We start from the raw sequence: 18,176 nt of genomic DNA on the forward strand, positions 1-18,176 counted from the left end.
ACAGCCATTGCACATTTCACGCATGCTGCTCCATATCTCAAAGCCATATCAAATATCTTGGTTGTAAAATAGTAGCTATTGAGCTGGATATTGAGAAATTCAAATTATACCTTCAGAAAGCTGAGACCCTGTTCTCTTTGACAGGGACAAGGGGACAAATCTTCCAAAATTGTGTTTTTCCCACAATTGCATTTTGAAATGTTGTGCCCTCGCAGGGGCAGATACTTTCAATACAGGAATCATAAGAATAATACACTTCACTTTTTGACCAAATCATGGCTTTAGCCGCCCAAAAATAGGACGTTTTGAGTGAGGTTACAATGTATAATGTGCTCTTTCTACGTTAATAGGCACACTTTCTGTTTTTTACAATCCATGATCTAACTGATGACAGAGTCGGAGCAGGTCTCTTTGCTGATGCCGCTTTTGACGTTAAATGTGAGTTTGAGTAACCTCAGCTCAGCCTATCAGAAACCCAGGCCGGCCAATCTTGGTAGGGGGGCAGGCCGTTGCCCACTGATCAGCCAAAGGCTCATTATAGATTAGAATAACAGAGAAATTGCACAAACATCTTACTAATTAAATATTTACAGGCCCATTGGTCACCTTTTTCATTATTTAATTTTTTATTAAAAATATATATTTTGTGTGTGTCAATTTTGACCAGCCCATTCAACAAAAAAATGGTCTAGCCCAACTGACATTTGCCAGAGTTGCCAGAGGACCAATCCGCCCCTGAAGCTGACCTTAAAATTAAATAAACATTTATTGACTTCCACAATTTTCCCTTAACATTCACAAATCCTTGAAATTGCTTCGTCCGAGTAAGCCCTAAATGGACCCTGGTAGGTTAATTTATGATCATATACCCCCTCCCAGTGCATGTACTTGATATTACAGGTGAAGAGGACATGAACGATGATGTTTTGTTCAACAGTTTATTGAAAAATCCCTCCTTCCGGTATTGATTTCCCTTAGCTGAACATGTCAAAGGATGGAAACAATTAACTACATATTTCAATAGCTATACAATATATATTTTTTTTTTCAGAAATCAATCAATGTTTCTGGTTTTCTGAAAGACCAATTTATGCCCATAATGCATTCCTACCATCTTCGTGACAATAGGTACAATGATGCAAAAGTGTAAGAATGGTGCTAAATTCAGACCTTCAACTCCTGAGTACATACCTTTGTCTCCTGAATACAAACCAAGTAATCTTATTTTTAGGTCTTCTTGCTCTCTTGAGAATATTGAAATGGGGTCAGTCGCCAGTGGTGAGCGAGCTGAGGTTGAGCCAGACCAGGATGAAATGGGCCTAACTGCGGCGACAGGTGTGGTTGAGACTTCCAACGTTTGCCCTGTGAATGTTCCCAAAGAAGATTTTTTAAAAGAGTGGATTCCTGCTTTTTGGCCGACCCATACGTTTTGTCAAGCTGGGTAAAAAACAAACTAGGAATGGTTACAAAAACTAGGAAAGTTTAGAGAAGTGGAATTGTTTAGATTTTTTGTACATCCTCTGCCCAGAAGATGCGGTGCTTCACACGGCTCGGGGTTCAACCTGTGGCGTGCTTTGCACACCATGAACAGGGCGCCACTCAAAGGGGTGATCAGTGGGGTAGCGTTCAGTGTCGAGGTGGATCAAATTAAAAAATAATATTCCTGGTGATTCTGACAACCGCAGTTTGGTGAGACGTAGACCCGGTGGTAATGGCAAGACTGAGAATACCATCTGTATTGTTGAGCTTTGACACAGAGTTTCTACATGATAAGGTCAGGTTAGATTATATTTGCTATTCTATGAGGGCCTATGTTTCCGAACCCGCTACAGTGCTTTAGGTGCCAAGGATTCGGACATGTTGCAGCAGTGTGTAGAAGGGAGATCCCAAGATGTGAGAAAGTTGCAGGAGGGCATAGTCAGAGGGAGTGTACAGTTGGAATAGAGAAAGCACTGTGTGTCAACATGCACAGGTGAGAGAGCGACAGGTTGAGATTGCCAGAGTTCGAGTTGGGCAAAAATGTTCCTATGCTGAGGCAATGAAGAGACTAGAGGATAGCCCAAGGGTGAGTGATTCGACTGTGAGTCCCCCAGTGAGTGGGCCTGAAAAGAGAGGTCCAAAGAGGATGAATTTTTGTATTTTATTTATTTAATCTTTATTTAACTAGGTAAGTCAGTTAAGAACCAATTCTTATTTACAATGATGGCCTACACCGGCCAAACCCGGACGACACTGGGACAATTGTGCCCCGCCCTATGGGACTCCCAATCACGGCCGGTTGTGATTCAGCCTGGATTTGAACCAGGGTGTCTGTAGTGATGCCTCTAGCACTGAGATGCAGCGCCTTAGGCCGCTGATTTCTTGCATTTATAGCCATGGTGATCAAATGCATTGTGCTGTTGGAGCGAAAATCACAGAAGATATGTGGTAGTTGCAGCAGCAGGGAAATATTTGGGGGTGAGAGATTTAAGTGCTGAAGGGCTATAGGAAGATGGTGTAGGACCTTTTTGGGCCAAAGTAGTGGGTAGTGTATCGGTGCATGGTTAGATAGTGGTGCAATTTAAGACTTTCCCATTCCCCTTTTTCTTGATGTTTGTGACCAAAATGTGCTATCCGCACTCTGACCTGCGACAGGCAGCAAAACACAACACAGCGTCTATTCTTCCGGAAAGCCACACGAAGAAGATATTCGTGACAAGCGAGTCATCTGATCTACGTTAGAGCAAGGGGAATTATGTTGCTGGAAAATCGCCGACGGATGGAGACTTTATTCAGCGTAGCGTTTATCTTCTGCTCGGCTTTTACGGCAGGTAAAACATGGAAATCTTTTATCTGATTATTTAGCTACTGATCTAGATCTTTTCCTGGAAATGATCTCATGCAGATACTATAACGTTAACGAGTCCTTTGCATTAATGAAAACGGTAACGTTAGCTAAGAGGCACTAACAGTTTTAGATAGCTAACGTAAACGCTAAAGAAATGACTTTAAAGAACACTTCCAATCGTGTTGATATAAATATTGTTGGCAATTTGTGGCAAGCCGTGTCTTTCCCTTATAAATATGTTAGAACGCTGAAATACTGCTTTTCAGTTGGGCTAATTTCCCTAGCTTGCTAGTAAGCTAACTTGACAGCAACCACCACCGAACTGGAACGACAAACATCAGCTAACATGATGAGCCATTTCCCGCAGTTTTACCCCTTTTGTTGTTATGCACAACAATATCTAGCAATATGGCTATGGTTCATTGTAAGCTGTCTTGCTAACCAGACTCACAGGGGAGCGACTCAGCTAGCCAGCTGTATCATGTGACATACAGCATTCATTAGTCGGATTGCGTTGCTAAACGTTTGGTGTATTGCAAATCGTTTACTCCAAACGGAAGACGTTTTGAACGATAACGAGAGTTTATATTGGAAAAACTCAGGTAGGTCCCTCCACGTTTCGTTCTGTTTGGTTCCTAAAGTCACCATTGCAAAACGTTTGCAACTGTCAAAACGTTTTGCATCGGCATCCGACTAATGAATACACACCATATTCGCTTAACTTCCTCAAAAATCCTTCTTCTTTCCCAGTCACGAGACTCCGGCTAATTAACTAGCTACTGTAGCCTGGCATTCCCATTCATGAAATGGGTGTCTTTCACAGTTTGTAATTAACAGTCAAGTGGGAGCAAATGGCAACACCATACTGTCAGAACCCACCTAGATGAAGCTCCATAGTCATATTGTAATGGAGCAGGTCTCGAACCCTCGACCTTCTAGCCCGAAGTCCAGCGCGCTATCGACTGTGCCGCAAAAGTATGCTGCGCGGCAGATTCGATATTCGCGTTTATAAATCCAGGGTCTTTACACTATGATGTAGACCTAGGTATGTGGCCCTGGTGTCCCCTCCACCTACACCGTATTGAACTCCAAACAGTAGTTAGCTTTGATAAGTAGAAGTTGTTTATAGACAATATTATTTGAACCAAACCAATTCCTTCTGTTTTCCCTCAGGCGTTCAGGGGGACAGCCTCACCATATTGCAGGCCCCTGGGTATGTGTCCTTCCAAAAGGGAGACTGGCCAATCTCAGGGGAGAAGATTCCAGATATGGTGGCTCTGACTATGGGTTTCTCTGTCCAGGAGGTACACATACACTTTAGAGGTCTTCACGGGTCCAACAATTTGGACCAGGACCCGAGGACAATCAGACCTGACCCGAATGGACCCGATCATTGAAAAAAATACAATGGAGACTCAAACAGACCCTAGAACAATCAGACCGAAGGACAACTTGACCTAGACCAGTATCGACCACACCCGATTGGACCCCAACATTATGTTTATCAGCCAAGTTGCTCTTCTGCTTAACAAATAGGTCTTTATATTATATTGACCAGGCCTTCTATAAGTCAATAAATTACCCTTATTCACATAAAATAAATATGCTATAGGCTATGCAGAGCTGTGGTCAGGTCCACTCTGGTCTATCAGCTGCAGTTACATAGAACCGATGACAATCAAACAGTACCTGACCCGGACCGGAGGGACAAGTTTGAATTTTGGGATTAGGTCTCAGGTATATCGGGTCCACTCGGACCCGTGAAGACCCACACAGGCGCATATCCTATGTTTGAACAGGTGCGCAAGCCTCTGGTATTTTCCATGATACTCTAACATCTGTGTTTGTAGGATCTCTCCTGGCCAGGCCTCCGGGCAGGTCAGTTGTTCCAGCGTCCCAGGGCCAATGTGCTGGTGGTGGTGAGGGGGGTGGACAGCCTGGTCCTGCCCCAGAATGTGGCCTCCTACCCCTTGGAGAACGTGAGTGAGGCTCCCCATCAGGGGTGATGGTTGAGCAGCAGCAGCGTTTTAATTTGAATGAGATTCTTCACCAAGGCTCTGTTATTAATAACTCCTCCCTTGTTTCCTCTCTCCTCCAGCCGGTACCCTTCACCCTGGACAGTGTGGCTGAGACGGTTCATTCTCTCTTTGCTGAGGACACTCCTGTGGTCCTCCAGCTGGCCCCTAGTGAGGAGGTACTGTATGGACCAGCACACGTGTAAAGGTTTCTTTATACCGAGGGTTTGTATGTGCGGGGGGATAGTAATGTTATCAAATAAAAATGTATTTGTCACGTGCGCCGATACAACAGGTGTAGTAGACCTTACTGTGAAATGCTGACTTACAAGCCCTTAACCAACAATGCAGTTGCTTAGGAGCCCGTGAAACGTCAGCCATCCCCTCCGGCGCCATTATTATATATGTGTGTGTGTGTGTGTGTGTGTGTGTCTACAGAGGCTGTACATGCTGGGGAAGGCCAACGCGGTGTTTGAGGACCTGCCTGTGACCCTGCAGCAGATCCGTTCTCGTCTCTCCCAGGATGGCTCCGTGCTGGCCTCCCTGCCACTTAACTCCCTCAACCGCAACGCTGAGGTAACATGCATAACTAGTGCTGGTTCTATCTGCGTCCCTCAGTTAAAGTGAATAAGGGTTGGTTGATCTCTGAACTCTGACCTTCTTCCTCTCTTCTTATAGGCTGATCTGCTCTTCCTGTCTGAGGTCCAGGTTCTACATGACATCACTGCCCTGGTAAGACTGAATATGTTGTTTGTTGGGCACATGGGGAATTAGATCATTTCAACGCTGGTCGTCTGTTGTGGCTAACCCCCTCACCCTCATGTAGCTGCAGAGACACCGGCACCTGGCCCAGGATCACTCCCCTGACCTGTACTCCCTGGAGCTGTCTGGCCTGGAGGAGCTGGGCCGTCGCTACGGACAGGACTCCCCTCAGTATCGAGACGCCACTGCCATCCTGGCCAACGTCCTACAGAAGGTAAGCACAGTGTTTCCCCTAGGATTTATTTCAGCAGCGGTGGCAGAGTTTGCGGGGGGGGGGTCTTCCTGGGGCATCTATATATCAAATAAAATGGTTAGTGGCAGTGGCACGAGTAGTGTTTCTGGGTTTTTAATGGATATACGTGAACACCTGTTTGTCATCTCTCGCTCTCTCTCTCCTGTGCTGTAGTTTGGTGAGGACGTGTTTGGTCTCTATGGTGACAGTGCGGTGGTCGAGGTTGTCACGGTGAAGAGCTTTGAGGCACCATTGACCAGGAAGTCCCGCTCCATCCTGGAGTCCAAACAGATTGTATGTTTGTTTATATTAGCTTCATCTGCCCAGATCTTCTGTTTTTATGTTTTATGTACATATCTATGTATCAGTGGAGGCTGGTGGGAGGAGCTATAGGAGGATGTCTCATTGTAATGGCTGGAATGGAGTCAAATGTGTTTTCTATATTTTTGATATTGTTCCATTTATTCCATTCCAGCCATTACAATGAACTTGTCCTCCTATAGCTCCTCCCAACAGCCTCCTCTATTGTGTATATATTTATGTATCAAACCATGAGCATATTTAGATGCCTGGAATTTTATACTTCATAGATGAGATTTGCAACTACTGAAATCCTCTCTTTCCTCCTTTCCCTCCTCATCCCACAGAGTAACCCTGGCAGTCCCTATAACCTGGCCTATAAGTATAACTTTAATTATGCAGTGATCTTCAACATCGTGCTGTGGCTGATGATCATCCTTGCCCTGGCTGTCATTGTCATCTCATACAATCTGTGGAACATGGACCCAGGATATGACAGCATCATCTACAGGATGACTAATCAGAAGATCAGGTTGGACTGAGGTCCGCCCAGCAACACTCCAGCCCTCCAATTAGCCCTCTCCTAGTGGAAGTTTATTGTTTTTATTGTTTTGTGTGGAAAATAAAGATGTGGAGCTGAATGGAGTCTTAGCCCCTACTCTCTAGGTACTTGTTTAGATCTGAGATGGTTGGATAGGTATAAGCAATATGGTGAAAATAATTCCACCCAGCTTGGTATATAAGCCATGGTCGAACTAATTATAAACCAAATAGCGTATACATATCCAAACTCAGATATACACAAGGTGATAGGGGTTGATTGTGGACTGAGGAGTAGACATCAGAATAGCAGTTGTTCAGGTGAAGGTAATAGTTTAATCCAATATGTATGACATGTATGTGATGTGAGTTGCAGTTCACTGTAATGTCACTGGTTAGCTCCTTTTGAGAAAGTACTGCGAAGGTTGACTACAGTTTAATGCTGAATTGTAACACTGTAGAGCTGTGTCTGAAGCCTAGTCCTGTACCTTCTATCCCACACTTCACATTTCTTATGAGTCCACAGTAGTTGTCCTACTTCCATGGTGATTGCAAATGTCCTGTTTTATTTTTATTGTAAAGCCCTAAAAGACAGAATTATATGGTGTGTGTGTGATGTAAATTATTGTATTTTTTGAGATATGAAACTTAAGTTAAAGTGAAATGTGTATATATTGAAGTTAGAAAATATCTTGACTAAACTGCTGTATTGGTATGGTGAGAAGGTCTGTTGCATGAATTTTGCAGTTGTGTGATGACATGAAACAGGAAAATATTATGTAAAATATGGGCAATAAATGATTTAAAATCTTAAGTTTGTGTACTTCAATCAGCAAATTGAATTAACATGTTTATTAAACCACTATAGTCTACAGAAACCATTTGTACATTGGCACAAATGACCTTGGATAAATTGTCCCAGTTAGTCTTAGTAAATGTGTCACTCAGTCTGATACCGAGTTGATAATAAACACGTTTTCTAATTCAGAGTAATATGACATGTTTACCATCACCAAAAATACTCCTCAATTCACTTATCCAATACATAAGCAGATCACGAGACTAGGTCAGACGTAACTAGTGCGCTATATAGAAGTAGCCAATCAGTGAAGCCGTGTAGCTATCTGCTCCAATAGAGAGACGAGTTCCTGAAACTCCACCTCTAAGGTTATCCGCAATACGTAACTGGGTGTGCTTCTGTGTAACTGGTTTGGTAACAGCAGATCGACTGTACTACTAAAAGACATCGTTCAAGCAGCAAGACATCCCTCTATCTGGCGACAAAAACATCCCTTTTCTGAGGAGAAAGAAGAAGACTCTCGCGCCATGGTCTGACTGCTGATCAAAGGTGCGCGCCGATCTCTTCATTCTAGTTGTTACTAAGTAACATATGAAGTCATGTTACATAGCCTACACATCTATGACAATGATATCTTGTGAGGTGTCATTTCAATAATGTTTTGCTAATAACCTGCAGGGATATTATCGGTCTTATTCTCTCCATATTTCAGCCAGCATCTGGACGGTGAGGAAGATTCGGGCCCACATTGCTGAGGGAGAGCAAGAGGAGAAGCCCATCTTCACACCATGTGGTGTTATTGGTAAGAACAGTAATTCCATAGATATGCAAAAATGCTGATTGTTACCAACTTATTTACAATTCTATGTAAGAACACTTGCGTTACCTAACAATGCCGTAGAAAAGGGTGCGTTCGTAAATTGCCTCCAGTGTGTCAGACTGCACTTTGGGTTGTTCGTAAATTCAGAGCACTCACTGAACGCTCTGGTCGAGAAGGGTTCATCCGAGCATTCTGACCAGGCAACGGCAGTCAAGCACCCACGTTAACTGGCTAAAGTTGGCTAGCTTGTCAGCTACTTCCAGACACAAATGACAGAACACCTCACTGACCATTTTACTCACCATGACAGAGCTGGTTAGGCTGTTGTGTTATCTGGTGCGTTAGTGAGTAGCTGTGTTGTTGGCAACAATTGAATAACTTTTTTTTGCCGACGTTTGACACCGGTCATATTCAATGGGTGTTGCGTGTTCGTAAATTCATCAGTTAATTTGCTCTCTGGCACACAGACGAGAGTGCTCTACAATTGGAGTAGATGGCTAGAGTGAATTTACGAACGCACCCAAATATGCGCCGTCGAAAAACCGCTCCACCTTTTCCTGTTTGCTAAAATTCTAATTGTTCGCCTTTCAGTTTGTGATAAAACAAAAATTATAGTTTAGAGAATCATTATACCATTCTAAACCACTGAAATATATTTTCCATAACCAGAAATGTCTTTTCAGCTGGTGTACAAAACCGAAAGGAAGATGCAAAAACACAACTTAAGAACAGGAAGTATACAAATAACCTGTTATGGCTAGGAGTTCCTCAATATCTGAAATGGCAGAGCGTGAAATTCATTTCATTTTTTAAAAATATTTAACTTTCATATATTCACAAGTGCAATACACCAAATTAAAGCTTAACTTCTTGTTAATCTAGCCATCGTGTCCGATTTCAAAAAGGCTTTACAGCGAAAGCACACCATATGATTATGTTAGGTCAGCGCCTAGTCACAGAAAAACATACAGACATTTTCCAGCCAAAGAGAGGAGTCACAAAAAGCAGAAATAGAGAGAAAATTAATCACTAACCTTTGATGATCTTAATCAGATGGCACTCATAGGACTTCATGTTACACAATACATGTATGTTTTGTTCGATAAAGTTCATATTTATATCCAAAAATCTCAGTTTACATTGGTGCGTTATGTTCAGTAATGTTGTGCCTCAAACATCTGGCGAATTTGCAGAGAGCAACATCAATTTACAGAAATACTCATCATAATCTTTGATAAAAGATACAAGTGTTATGCATAGAATTAAAGATACTTCTCCTTAATGCAACCGCTGTGTCAGATTTCAAAAAAGCTTTACGGAAAAAGCACACCATGCAATAATCTGAGTACAGCGCTCAGCCACCAAAACAAGCCATACAGATACCCGCCATGTTGTGGAGTCAGTAAAAGTCAGAAATAGCGTTATAAATATTCACTTACCTTTGATGATCTTCATCAGAATGCACTCCCAGGCATCCCAGTTCCACAATAAATGTTCGCTAAAGTTCATCTTTATGTCCAAATACCTCCTTTTTGTTAGCGCGTTTAGTTCACCAATCGAAATTCACAAGGCGCGGGCAGGTCCAGACGAAAGTCCAGGCAAAAAGTAAAAAGTTCTATTACAGTTCGTAGAAACATGTCAAACGATGTATAGAATCAATCTTTAGGATGTTTTTATCATAAATCTTCAATAATATTCCAACCGGACAATTCATTTGTCTTTAGAAATGGAAAGGAACGCAGCTCGCTCTCATGGCCACGCGTGACTTAGCTCATGGCATTCTGCCAGACACCTGGTTCAAACAGCTCTTATTCTCTCCCCCTTCACACTAGAAGCCTGAAACAACTTTCTAAAGACTGTTGACATCTAGTGGAAGCCTTAGGAAGTGCAATCTGACCCCACAGACACTGTATATTGGATAGGCAATCACTTGAAAAACTACAAACCTCAGATTTCCCACTTCCTGGTTGGATCTTTCTCAGGTTTTCGCCTGCAATATGAGTTCTGTTTTACTCACAGACATCATTCAAACAGTTTTAGAAACTTCAGAGTGTTTCCAAATCTACTGATAATATGCATATATTAGCTTCTGGGCCTGAGTAGCAGGCAGTTTACTCTGCTTTTCATCCGAATGTGAAAATACTGCCCCCTATCCCAAACAGGATAACGCATGGATTTTTTTTAGGCGGCATTATATGTCATATTACTTCATATATGTCATATTACTTCATATGTCATATCACTCTGAATTAGAAAACGTGTTTATTATAAACTCGGTGTCAGACTGAGTGACACATTTTAATAAAGATCTACCCCTTATACTTGCTTTCAATGAGTACGGTTACATGCACACAATCTGGTTATTGTGGATAGTCAGATTAATATCATAGTTCGATTAAAGTTTACATGCTTTGCAAAAATAATGATTTCCCCAAAATAAACCTGTTTACATGGACACATCTAAAGTTTGGTGGCACCCTGATGAATGCAGAAAATTGCCAATCAAAATAAACATTCTACCACAGTGACCATGTTATTTTTGGGAAGCATATTTGATTCTGAGTTCAGAGCGCTGATTTAAGATGTTTACATGTCCTAATAATTCAAAAGATTGTTCAGAAAACCAGGCGTACAGTTGAAGTCAGAAGTTTACATACACCTTAGCCAAATGCATTTAAACTCAGTTTTTCACAATACCTGACATTTAATCCTAGTAAAAATTCCCTGTCTTAAGTCAGTTAGGATCACCACTTTGTTTTAAGAATGTGAAATGTCCGAATAATAGTAGAGAATGATTTAATTCAGCTTTTATTTCTTTCATCACATTCCCAGTGGGTCAGAAGTTTACATACTAATTGAGTGTATTTGGCAGCATTGCCTTTAAATTGTTTAACTTGGGTCAAACGTTTTGCGTAACCTTCCACAAGCTTCCCACAATAAGTTGGGAGAATTTTGGCCCATTCCTCCTAACAGAGCTGGTGTAACTGAGTCAGGTTTGTAGGCCTCCTTGCTCGCACACACTTTTTCAGTTCAGCCCACAAATGTTCTATAGGATTGAGGTCAGGGCTTTGTGATGGCCACTCCAATACCTTGACTTTGTTGTCCTTAAGCCATTTTGCCACATCTTTGGAAGTATGCTTGGGGTCATTGTCCGTTTGGAAGACCCATTTGCGACCAAGCTTTAACTTATGTCTTCAGATGTTGCTTCAATATATCCATATCATTTTCATTCCTCATGATGCCATCTATTTTGTGAAGTGCACCAGTCTCTCCTGCAGCAAAGCACCCCCACAACATGATGCTGCCACCCCTGTGCTTCACGGTTGGGATGGTGTTCTTCGGCTTGCAAGCATCCCCCTTTTTCCTCCAAACATAACGATGGTCATTATGACCAAACAGTTCTATTATTGTTTCATCAGACCAGAGGACATTTCTCCAAAAAGTACGATCTTTGTCCCCATGTGCAGTTGCAAACCGTAGTCTGGCTTTTTTATGACGGTTTTGGAGCAGTGGCTTCTTCCTTGCTGAGTGGCATTTCAGGTTATGTAGGACTTGTTTTACTGTGGATTCCTCCAGCATCTTCACAAGGTCCTTTGCTGCTGTTCTGGGATTGATTTGCACTTTTTGCACCAAAGTACGATCATCTCTAGGTGACAGAACGCGTCTCCTTCCTGAGCGGTATAACGGCTGCATCGTCCCATGGTGTTTATACATGCGTACTAATGTTTGTACAGAGTAACGTGGTACCTTCAGGCGTTTGGAAATTGCTCCCAAGGGTGAACATGACTTGTGGAGGTCTACACATTTTTTTCTGAGGTCTTGGCTGATTTCTTTTGATTTTCCCATGATGTCAAGCAAAGAGGCACTGAGTTTGAAGGTAGGCCTTGAAATACATCCACAGGTACACCTCCAATTGACTCAAATGATGTCAATTAGCGTATCAGAAGCTTCTAAAGCCATGACATAATTTTCTTGAATTTTCCAAGCTTTTTAAAGGCACAGTCAACTTAGTGTATGTAAACTTCTGACCCACTGGAATTGTGATACTGTGAAATAATCTGTCTGTAAACAATTGTTGGAAAAATTACTTGTCATGCGCAAAGTAGATATCGTAATCGACTTGCCAAAACTATAGTTTGTTAACAAGAAATTTGTTGAGTGGTTGAAACACTTAGGTTGGAGTCATTAAATCTCGTTTATTTAAACTTCCGACTTCTTCTGTATGTCTTCTACGATTTTAAGATAGAGTAAGGTGTTTACATACATATTGCATAATCTGCCTGCTGCCATAATCAGTTTAATATTGAATTACTACTGTGTGAATGACAGATCTGTAACTCACATTTATATGTGAATTTGGTCACCCAAAAGTTGCATATTGCAGCTTTAAGAACACTGGAATTACCAAACAATGCCACAGAGTTAACTATCTCTATGGCACAGATTAGAACAATGGTACCACCTAACAATACCATAGTTAAGTATACTGGCATTACCAAACAATGCCATAGAAATATGAATTAATTGATTTATTTGATAAAGAAGGAAATATACTCTCTTATAGAAAGTTCTTAGAAAAATATAACTTCCCAATACATTATAAAGAATTTTATTCTATATGCAAAGCAATACCTTCAGGACTTACTCAATTAATTAAATGTAATTTGTGTTTTTGGAGAACATGTCAAGATAGATGCACAACTTCTTTTAGGTTTCCCCCTGCTGGACAACAAATGTAATAATACATTCTTAAGATAACTTTTTAACTCGAAGAACAAGATCTCTCCTTGAGGGAAATTCTTCTGGAATGCATACGTTACTGAAATTGAATGGAAGCTAGCTTGATTGCTCCCTCACATATTTTGTATATCAAATTAAGTAAAATAAATTCACTTTAAAATCTTGCACAAAGTATACCCTTGCATTAACTTGTCTAAATTCATGGATTTAGAGGACATATGCCTTTTCTGTTATAAAGAAGGGGAAACTATTATTTAAAAACATTTGAGTGTCACTCTGACTTTATTTTGGAGCAAGTTAAATATATATTCTTTTTAAATTGTATTTACACATTTATTGTATTTACAATGAAAGATGTAATGCGTTATTTGTGTTTTTTGTGTAGGCTTCACACACTTCATCAGTCTCTCATTCACAATTTGACAAGCAATTTCCCGGCTACATCCTCTTTGTGTGGCCGTAATGCCCCCTAAAAACATCAATTCCCAAGGGAGGTTGGACCCTTGGGCTGAATATAATAATTATCATTCCCGGCTGCGTGCTGAAGCACCTCTCACTCACATGACTTTTTGTCACATGATCTGGTCTTTCTCACAGGCTACAAGACAGACACATCGTGGACGCAACTGCTACTAGCATCAAAAAACCACTAGCATCAAAAAACCTGTTTTAAGCAATGAGCCTGACGCAACAGATCCAAATATTTAGCTTAAAACGTTGATAAACTATTAGGATATTTCTTCACATTAGAAGTGCAGCAATGCGCACACGGCAGTAGGGTATAAGCAGGAACGTTCCATTAGCAAGAAAACACCATTCTCAAATGAGACCGCAAATGTGATTATACAGGTAATCCTTTTATTATAAAGGTGCATTTGAAAATTGTGTTCCCCAAACTTGAAACTCACGTGCTGGATATTTTTTGCCAGTTAGGCTCTACATCCGTTGTAAAGTGGATTAATGTGCTTCATTTAAAGTTATTTGGCCACTTTAGTTGTGATAGGCCTATATGTTTTCATAAGGTTTATGGGCTGGACTACATGAAGTGTGTGACTATGATTACAAAAAGTCGCAAAAACAAGGCATGCACTGTTTCTTGCCTTAAGCTGGGCATCATTCACAAGTTATAATATATAATTCACAAGTTATAGGCTAATATTGTCACCCATCAGACTATTCTTGGTTTAATCTTGTCTTTACATATACAAAATAATATGTGTAAAATTTGATTTAGAATGGACCATTATCATGCACCTGTATCGAAGCAGGGGAAAAAAAATACATGTCACCTATGCACTTAAATAGCGAATGGAGGACGCTTTTCCCGTTGTTCATTTCATGCCAACCAAGTAGGCTATACTCCTGTTGTAAAGAGATGCAATGTGCTTAATATTAGGAAAGTTGAGAAATAAATATAGTTGGCCTAGCCTATAGAAAGCTGAGGAGATCCTCCTCTTTTTAATAGAGGTCATCACTGTTTTCTTGCGGAATTACATTGCCTATAGAAATATTGCACAACATGAGCTCATGGACTCTCATGAAGTGTTTGATTAGATTTTTTATTAGATTTGGATTGATGTCAGAGTGATTAGAGCGAGTAGAGTGCTGAGTACCAGGCAGTTCACAAGTTTGGTAGACTGCTAATGATCATCAGCAGCATCAGAGCTTGGAGAAGCCTAATTACCATGACTAAATGGTCACGTGGAATTTGACTGTCGTCATGACTCGTGATCACCGGTGTGGCGGAAATACGGTTAACGTAACAGCCCTAGTTATGATTACACAAGCACATGTGTTTATAACCTCCTACTAGGCGCGGTCAACTACTTACATATCTAGACAGCCAATACATCCTCGCTCCCCCCCTAGTTCTGCAGCTGGCCTGCCTTATCAGAGACTGTTTCCCTTCAGCTGGCCTGCCTTATCAGAGACTGTTTCCCTTCAGCTGTCCTGCCTTATCAGAGACTGTTGCCCTTCAGCTGGCCTGCCTTATCAGAGACTGTTTCCCTTCAGCCGTCCTGCCTTATCAGAGACTGTTGCCCTTCAGCTGGCCTGCCTTATCAGAGACTGTTTCCCTTCAGCTGGCCTGCCTTATCAGAGACTGTTTCCCTTCAGCTGGCCTGCCTTATCAGAGACTGTTTCCCTTCAGCTGGCCTGCCTTATCAGAGACTGTTTCCCTTCAGCTGGCCTGCCTTATCAGAGACTGTTTCCCTTCAGCTGGCCTGCCTTATCAGAGACTGTTGCCCTTCAGCTGGCCTGCCTTATCAGAGACTGTTGCCCTTCAGCTGGCCTGCCTTATCAGAGACTGTTGCCCTTCAGCTGGCCTGCCTTATCAGAGACTGTTTCCCTTCAGCTGGCCTGCCTTATCAGAGACTGTTGCCCTTCAGCTGGCCTGCCTTATCAGAGACTGTTTCCCTTCAGCTGGCCTGCCTTATCAGAGACTGTTGCCCTTCAGCTGGCCTGCCTTATCAGAGACTGTTGCCCTTCAGCTGGCCTGCCTTATCAGAGACTGTTGCCCTTCAGCTGGCCTGCCTTATCAGAGACTGTTGCCCTTCAGCTGGCCTGCCTTATCAGAGACTGTTGCCCTTCAGCTGGCCTGCCTTATCAGAGACTGTTGCCCTTCAGCTGGCCTGCCTTATCAGAGACTGTTGCCCTTCAGCTGGCCTGCCTTATCAGAGACTGTTGCCCTTCAGCTGGCCTGCCTTATCAGAGACTGTTGCCCTTCAGCTGGCCTGCCTTATCAGAGACTGTTGCCCTTCAGCTGGCCTGCCTTATCAGAGACTGTTGCCCTTCAGCTGGCCTGCCTTATCAGAGACTGTTGCCCTTCAGCTGGCCTGCCTTATCAGAGACTGTTGCCCTTCAGCTGGCCTGCCTTATCATACATGTAACTTAATCAATAAGTTATTATATAGTGACAGGAAAAAGTATATTTCAAGTTAAACCCCAACATTATGCAGCATAAACAACAAAATATATCCATATTTGATTTTAATAACCACATTGTGGGCCTGTTCGAACACATAAATCATGACGGATTTTATAAATACCACTTTGTTAGAACCAATGTTGTTTTTGAATGGCCGCCAATAACCACGTCCTTGTGTTTCCCCCACCGTTTGCAGGCTCTTTTCAATTCGCTGCATATGTCAGCTCAATCAGAAATGACCTTTACATCTCTGTCACGCAATCTGTAGTTCATCAATCCACATTGAATAGAGCCCTGCGTTTCATTAACCTCTTTACTGCATGTATACATTTAATAGGGCAATATCGGCCATTGATACATTACACTGATATGTAGCACAGACGGTTCAACCTCTGTTTCTGTTGTCAACCAATGTGAAATCAACAAAACATTTCACCATGGCATTGGATTTATGTTAAAAGTTGGGTGAAAAAGACTAAATTCCATTTTTGCAAATCCAATCAGTTTTTCACGTTGATTCAACATCATCACATTATTATACATTTTTTTATGAAGTGGAACAATGTTGATTCAACCAGTTTTTGCCCAGTGGGCAGGCTGTCACTGGTGATAGGTTCCCTTATCAGAGACTGAGTTATCCCATGGCTTGCAGGCTAAGTCTTCTAATTTCAATTAGTTTATTGCATCTCCACATTTTAAGCAGAGGCTGAGAAGGTTCATCTCTAATCCCTGGTTGGACAACATTTGTTAGATCTGTGTAGCAACTTCTATAATAACACTCTAAGGTCACTCCATATGTCTTTAAAAGACTGCTGTAGCATTTACCCTGTGTCAATCGTGACGGCAACTGTTTTGACAATTGGATACTTCTTGAGCTGTTGTTTGTTTGATAACCAGCTATGTACGGCTAGGATTTAAAAAGCATTATCAGTCACTACGATTAGGCAGGCTAATTAATTGCATCTTTTGATAACTAAAATCTTGGTGCTGGTCTGCTAAACCTTGTCTGGCCTTTGCATAACCTTTACATAGAATGTGTGTGTACTACTTCTCTGTATTTCCTGTCCCCTCAGGCTTTAAGAAGGAGCAGTTGACGTCAGGTTCTGATCCACCGGCGGCCATAATGACCCCTGAACCTGATGATGGTATCGCTATCGGCGGCCAGGCGCCGACGACCGAGACAGCCGTGCAGAAGTGCGGATCCTGAGGTTAAAGGTCACACTGGATAACTGGCTGGGACCAATAAATTATTATTAAGCATGTCTTGAAAAAGGATGCATTCACAGACCTGTATGTCAGCAGACGCCCTGTTTCTCGCTCCTAGCCAACTTTGCAGTATTTAGATTTGTTTGTTATTTCTTACCTTATTTGCTCAGAACATTTCTAGTATTGTTACTTTACACCCGAGAAAAAAACTTTTGGACATTAATCAGCTAATTCTACTTCCCTGATCTGGACTGTCTATAAACAACATTCACATACATTATTCTGATACGTCTTCATTTCCTGTTCTTTTTCCAAATGTTGGATTATGTATGTATTGTATTACTAGATATAACTGCATTGTTGGAGCTAGAAACATAAGCATTTCGCTGCACTTGCAAATCAGTACGCGACCAATCAACTTTGATGACTTTTTTTGTATAGCCCAACACGCTCTTACTGAACTTTACTGACCTTAGTCAAAGCGTTCCCGTAGAAAATGTCACTATGGCCATGATGATGACTAGTTTTGAAACCAAGTTATGACAAGTCATTCCATTTAATTTACGTTGTGTAGGAGTGAGGTTTCTGAACCCAAGTATCCTAATACAATACCTCAATAAAAAGTTGATTATTTACTGATCTATAGAAGATATTCCTTAACAGCCCTCCAACTGAAAAACATATATGTTGTCATGCCCTTGCTGTTCCAGTCTCTGTCCAGTGTGCCCATACTCAGTGGACCAAATATTAAGCTGAGATACCTGCTGTAATTCCAACTTTCACTCACATCAGTCACTAAGTCAGTGTGAGGATTGTGTGAAGTTATGACATTTTCATATACACTGATCTCAGGTCAATATTGGGTCCAGTGAGCTCTGTTTAACCTCTGACACCAGATGACCCTTGTGGCTGCAGCGTGTGACGGCCTGCTCACCAACCCCTCCAACCAGGGACTGAGCTGTTCTGATGCCCCTGCTGCAGCTTCCCCAATAAAAACTTTTAAAAACTA

General features: G+C 41.8%; 1 protein-coding gene and 1 long non-coding RNA gene across 2 annotated transcripts; both read left to right on the forward strand.

The window, feature by feature from the left end:
- Positions 1-2,617: 2,617 nt before the first annotated feature.
- Positions 2,618-7,490, forward strand: LOC106586710 (renin receptor). The gene is made up of 9 exons (XM_014174266.2): positions 2,618-2,810; positions 4,001-4,131; positions 4,678-4,806; positions 4,926-5,021; positions 5,281-5,418; positions 5,521-5,574; positions 5,669-5,818; positions 6,011-6,130; positions 6,484-7,490. Exons 1-9 carry the CDS (start codon positions 2,735-2,737, stop codon positions 6,676-6,678), a joined length of 1,089 nt encoding a protein of 362 aa, XP_014029741.1. The 5' UTR covers positions 2,618-2,734; the 3' UTR covers positions 6,679-7,490.
- Positions 7,491-7,820: 330 nt separating this feature from the next.
- LOC106586709 (uncharacterized) lies at positions 7,821-18,176 on the forward strand. The gene is made up of 3 exons (XR_001324239.2): positions 7,821-8,024; positions 8,188-8,277; positions 17,035-18,176. It is a non-coding gene; the product is annotated as an uncharacterized lncRNA (long non-coding RNA).

This window comes from Salmo salar, chromosome ssa25 (genome assembly GCF_905237065.1).
Source record: "Salmo salar chromosome ssa25, Ssal_v3.1, whole genome shotgun sequence".
NCBI classification, from domain to species: domain Eukaryota; kingdom Metazoa; phylum Chordata; class Actinopteri; order Salmoniformes; family Salmonidae; genus Salmo; species Salmo salar.